The sequence below is a fragment of the Zea mays genome, chromosome 5 (assembly GCF_902167145.1).
Source record: "Zea mays cultivar B73 chromosome 5, Zm-B73-REFERENCE-NAM-5.0, whole genome shotgun sequence".
In the NCBI taxonomy this organism is placed as follows: domain Eukaryota; kingdom Viridiplantae; phylum Streptophyta; class Magnoliopsida; order Poales; family Poaceae; genus Zea; species Zea mays.
The window spans coordinates 101,253,040-101,259,150 of record NC_050100.1 but is presented as its reverse complement, the minus strand read 5'-3'; the positions used below and the strand labels follow the sequence as shown (position 1 = coordinate 101,259,150).

Sequence of the window (6,111 nt, the reverse complement as noted above, 5' to 3'; positions counted from 1 at the left end):
TACCACAGGTTGAGGAAACATGTGAGGAGGCCTCAGGAGAGATCAAAATTTTAGCTAAGGGACCAATGATGATTGCACATCAGTATAACAGCTACTCAATAAATGGATTCAACTTCCATACACAGTCATATGATGAGAATAGGTCTGTCCAAAGTAGTGGGGTAGTGTTAGCTGCTGAGACAACTCATTTCGAAAGAGGAAATGATGACAACCATACTATAGGGAAAAACATCTTTTATGGTATCATAAAAGAAATTCTTGAACTCAACTACCACCACAAAGGAAATATTGTGCTTTTCAAGTGTGATTGGGTTGATAACCGTGTAAACAACAAATGGGTTCGAACGGATCAATTTGGAATCACCACAGTGAATTTCAAACATTTATTCAATACTGGTGAAAAGATCTCGGATGAACCTTTCATATTAGCATCACAGGCAACGCAAGTTTACTATGTTGCTGATCCAATTGATACTGAATGGGTTGCTGTTGTTCAGCCAAAACCGCGAGATTTGTATGGAAGTGATGTTGATTATGGTATCATTGATGATGAAAATGATGTAGTTCCGCCAATCCTTGATCTGCAATCTAATGTATTCGAAAGTCTTATTGTTGGATGTGTCCCATGTGCTAGAACAGATATAGATGGTGTCATCGTTAGTGGAGTAAAACAAGGAAAAAAATCTAGAAAGTAAGTTTGATGATTCCATGTTTGATGATATTTTTTAATATATGCATGCACTTGTTGTTTGAGTATAAATAGCTAATCTCATCGTTTGAGTATAAATAGTTAATCTCATTGTTTGAATAAGTTTGATGATTCCATGTTTGATGATATTTCAGGAAAAAAAAATGGCAAGCGCAAGAGAAAGCAATAAAGATGGTTCATGTAGTGAATACGAGCAGCTGAAGCAAGAAAATATTGAAAGAAATAAAAGGAGGTTGGCATCTCTTAACATCCCTGAAATCGTCAAGAGTATGGAGCACCAAGGTCCATCCAAAAAAATTTCAAAGGTTGGCATCTCTTAACTGAATTTCAGTTTATACAGTTTTGTTCTCACCGACTGCTGATTGTTGCTATTGCAAATAAATTCCGAAGTCTGAATAAGCTCAGTTAGTGTTGTCGCGTTTCAGAGTATGGACACTAACGATATTTATCTTCAATAAACACTGCTATTTGAATTAGCCACGCTATAATTTTAATCATGTCTCACAGCAAATGTCATCATAAAGGAATGTTCACTAGGTTGGGACATATTGAAATGCATGGTGGATGGTTCACTTAGCGTTAGACATTGGATAGGGAAATGTAGTAGGCCATGAACTTGTTCTCCTGTACTTACAATTCCGTTTCCATATATGCATTTCTATCTGAATTACTTTTTGTCGCGTTTCTGTTTCATACAATTCCGTTTCCATATATAGCGTTTCTGAGTCGCTAATTCCGTTTCCATATATGCAATTCCGCCGCACCATACTAGCTGATCATACAGGCTGTGGAACACTAACAGAAACTAGATGGGAACTCAGTAACTTCCCAGAAACATACTAGCTGGGAACTCAGTAACTTCCCAGAAGTCTGGGAACAGCGACGAGTTTCTGACCTCAGTAATTTTCTAGTGTTCCCAGTTTCTGAACTCAGTAATTTCCTAATTTCCTAGTGACCTCAGTAGTTTCTGACCTCAGTAATTTTCTGACCTCAGTAATTTCCTAGTGTTCCCAGAAGTCTGGGAACAGCGACACGTTGGATCCACAGCTGAGAAGGAGGCACTAGCTGGGAACTCAGTAACTTCCTAGTGTTCCCAGACTTCATACCATCGCCCAGTTCAAGAACTAAGTAACTTCCCAGAACTCAGTAACTTCCCAGTAACTTCCCAGAACTCAGTAACTTCCCAGAACTCAGCTGGGAGCACAAACACTAACAGAAATACTAACAGATTGGGAGCACAAATACTAGCTGGGAGCACAAACACTAACAGAAACAAATACACAGAACATACTGTCATTACAGTCAAGTCTGGGAGCACTAGGAGGAGCACAAATACTATTACAGACTGGGAGCACTACTACAAATACACAGTCACATACTAGGAGGAACACAAATACTATTATAGACTGGGAGCACTAGGAGGAGCACAAATACACAGTGACATACTAGGGGGAGAGAGACGAATGGGGGGAGATAAGTATAACAAAATTAAGAACAGCACAGATAGCCATCTACAGAAAATTGATATGCCATCTACAGGTGATTACATCCTGCTGCTCCACATTCTGGGCAAGAAAATCATTTTAAGAAGCTTCCATGTTTGATGATATTTTTTAATATATGCATGCACTTCGTTTCTGGGCATTGGAGTTAACATCTGTGCCGATGGCCTGTGTGGCCTGGTCTGGGGATGTGGCTTGCTGTGTATCATCTGTGCCGATGGTGGCTTATCAATTTTCAGTTTCAGTTTCTGTAGACGGCATATCAATTTTCTATAGATGGCTTAGCACATTTTCTGTAGATGGCTTAGCATGTTACATTTTTTATAGCACTTGCAGATTGCTGTTTCAGTTTCAGTTTTATATAGCAGTTTTCAGTGTATCATTTTCAGTGTATAGCATGTTTCAGTTTTATATAGCAGTTTTATATAGCACTTGCAGATGGCTTAGCACATTTTCTGTGTATCATCTGTTTCAGTTTCAGTTTCAGTTTCAGTTTCACTTGCACATTTTCTGTAGATGCTACATTTCAGTGTGTATTTATATAGCAGTTTCAGTTTTATAGCAGTTTTAGTTCTAGCAGTTTTAGTGTGTATTTATATTGCTGAATCCATTTGCTTGTAGAAAAAACAGAAGACAAGTGTTCCAACAACTAAACCTCCAAACTTGCGACCAAGGCCGCAAAGACAAAGTGTTCCAACAACTAAACCTCCAAACTTGCGACCAAGGCCACAAAGACAAAATGCTCAACCTCAAGACGAACAAGCGATTGCTGATTTGCAGACGGTGGGAGATTTTCTCACCGACAATGGTGATGACTCATAATCCTCATATTTATATATCATGTATATCATTTAGTACATGCAACTTCTTTTAACAGTTACCAATGTGTGCTTTTCATTTGCTTAAGTTGAAGTTACCGAGGATGATCCAATCAATGCTACAAAAAAGAGGCCTGCAAGGGGCATAACTAAGATGGAGGGAATATTCTCAAGGTCACCTGAAATGCCAAAAATCAAAATTTTACTCAATGATCGAGGTCAGCCTATTGGTAAAAGTGCTAGACAACTTTCAAGTGCTATTGGGTGTCAAGTTAGAAAGAAATTGTCTATTGCTACCACGGACTGGAGGCTTGTTGATATTAACAAGAAGTATGAGCTGTGGGAGGATATAAAGACATATTATGATGTAGATGATGCTGCCTTAAACTGGGTGATGCGCACAGCTGGAAAGAAGTGGAAGCAATTTAAAGCATCCATAAAGCAACGATACTTCAATCCTGAATTGTCTATAAAAGAAATTCCAGAATGTCCTGATAAGAGGGTTAATGATGATGATTGGCACTCTATGTACAACTATTGGATGTCTTCTGAATTTCAGGTAAGCTCTACACTTTAGTTCTAATAAAGCAACCATACTTCAATCCTGTAACACATATTTTTTATTCTATTTTTAGGATCACTCAGAAAAAGCTAAAATAAATCGACAAAAGCTAAAGATGCACCATACAGCCGGCAGTGTGAGCTATGCATGTTCAGAATATGATTTGGTAATGTTCTTTGTATTTTACTATCTCTATTCATGATTACATCCTGCTGCTCCACATTCGATGTATTTTACTACTAGTGCTGCTGTCTTGTGTTCCTTGTGCTGTTGTAGTCCAGCTTTCACCACTTGACTACTTGTGCTACTGTGCTGTTTTCCTCAGAACTCACTCCTAAACCACCTGTTGTAGTCCAGCTTTCACCAAAGATGATTCCTTGCTGTTTTCAATGAACTCACTTGATAATCATTCATTGTTTACTAAAATGTGGGCACCAAATAACAAAGTATGTTTGCAGGCTGTGAAACTAGGACGTCCTCCACGAAGAGATGAAAACTTTATCCAAACCCATACAAGAAAAAATGGAGTTCCTACAGAACAGGCAAAACCAATAATTGTAAGGCTTTGTTGTTAATTTTTAGTACAATATGCATTTCTATCTGAATTACTTTTTATGATGTGAATCATCTTTAATTCTCTATAGGACCAACTTAATGATGTTGTTGGAGTATATCCAGAGTTAAAGGACCGGTCAATTCAAGAGGGTGATGTATTCTCTGTTGTTTGTGGAACGAAAGAGCCAAAAGGATATGTTCGTGTTTTGGGTTTAGGCCCTACTCCTCAAGATATTGGCACTCCAGGGTTGAAGTCTTATACTGCAACAAGACTACAAATGGAGATTCTTGCTCGTACAAAGGTTCAAAGTGAGAAGGCTGCTTTAGAACAGCGTGTACTTGAGCTACAGACTCAAATTGAGCAAAGGGCTCAACCAGACCGGGCAAGTGAAGAGCCCACGTCACATCGCGGCTCTACTTCATTTCAACATAAGGTATTCAATATTTTCATTCATGCTCTTTATCCTAATTTTCTAGATTTCTTGTACTATGCTATGAAATTGTGTTTCTTAAGGTGATGAGGAACAAGTTTGCTGCTGAGGATGAGGAAGACAATGAAGAATATTGTGCTTCTGAAGATGAGGAATTAGATGATGAGGATGATCAAATATTTCATCAGATGCAAGGTGCAAACTCACCAAGATCTACAAGGCACTTTGCTGAAGCTTCACACTCTAAACATGATGATCTTGTAATGCTCTCATTCATTTCATACATTTTCTAACCTTTATTTTCATAAACCCTCAAAAACATTGAAGTGAATTATTCTTAATCATTTGCACCAGGTTGGAAAAGATGTCATATTATATGCTATGTTGAGATCTGATTTGCCTGTGGCTAAAGGGACAATTGTTTCAACTAAACCAAGCACAACAGTTGGAGGCCAGATCCTTGGAAGGCAATATTGTGAAGTTATTGTAACTTGTGTGCTAAAACGAGATACAATTTTGCCTCGCCCTTGTGCCAATGTGGAAACTATGGCTGATGCTTACATGATGTCAGTTGCATGGCCGTACAAGAAAGTAAGTCTATATCTTATCTTTTTTATGTTTAGATTTATATGAGCCATCAACTTAATGATGATTAACCTTGATTGCACCAGCTGAAGTTGGTGCATAAGGCTGCAACACCGTCTACTGAAGGTAGACAAGGCATCAAAACTGTATTTTTATTTGCAAATGTAGCAACAATATACTAATTTGATGTATTTTTTTCTAGGGTGTTCTGGACAAAGAAAGCTTGTACCTTAAAACAGGAGGATACAAGAAGCTGGAGTGGTTGTCTGAAGGTTTTTGAACTGCCTGAAGTATTAGTGTAGCTTTGGTGCTTTTGTGACTGATCAGCTCTGGAGCAGCTAGAGTGATGTAGTTGTGGGCTTTTGAACAATAGCTAGAGTGATATGAAACATTAGTGATGTAGTTGTGGGCTTTTGAACTGCTTCAAGCTGGAGTGATGTCGCTGCGGTGCTTTTGTGACTGATTATCTCTGGAGCTTTTGTGAATAATCTAGCTAGCTATCTGTAAATGATCTAGTTGTGAATGATATTATAATTGTGATGCTTTTGTCATATAATTGTGGTGCTTTTGTGTTTATGTGATGGATCTATGACTGTGGTATACTGTTGTGTATGTCTTTATGATTTGTGTATAAAAATCTGTGATTTGTGGTGCTTAATTAAATGCATATTATTATTAATAAAAACTGTAGAAACCGTGACTTTCTGTTGGTTGCTAAATGTATAGTATGACGATTGACGGTTGGTTGCTAAATCTACAGTACAGCCACTCACGGTCGGTCGCTAAATATACAATATTAGCAACGGACGGTCGGTCGCTAAAAAGATGTCGGTCGCTAAAGCCTTTAGCGACGGCACTTACAGCGACCATCCTTATGGGTCGCTAAAGGTTTTTAGCGACCAACCGTAGGTCGCTGAAGGCCGTTTTAGCAACCAACCGTAGGTCGCTG

At 38.4% G+C, this 6,111-nt stretch overlaps 1 protein-coding gene across 1 annotated transcript; it reads left to right on the top strand.

Annotated features, from left to right (window-relative positions):
- Positions 1–865: 865 nt before the first annotated feature.
- Positions 866–5,711, top strand: LOC103626754 (uncharacterized). Its single transcript, XM_008647128.4, has 10 exons — positions 866–1,014; positions 2,833–3,019; positions 3,119–3,588; positions 3,675–3,757; positions 4,050–4,148; positions 4,236–4,580; positions 4,661–4,837; positions 4,932–5,168; positions 5,249–5,288; positions 5,365–5,711. The coding sequence occupies exons 4-10, from the start codon at positions 3,707–3,709 to the stop codon at positions 5,394–5,396; spliced, it is 981 nt and encodes a 326-aa protein (XP_008645350.2). The 5' UTR covers positions 866–1,014; positions 2,833–3,019; positions 3,119–3,588; positions 3,675–3,706; the 3' UTR covers positions 5,397–5,711.
- Positions 5,712–6,111: the final 400 nt, after the last annotated feature.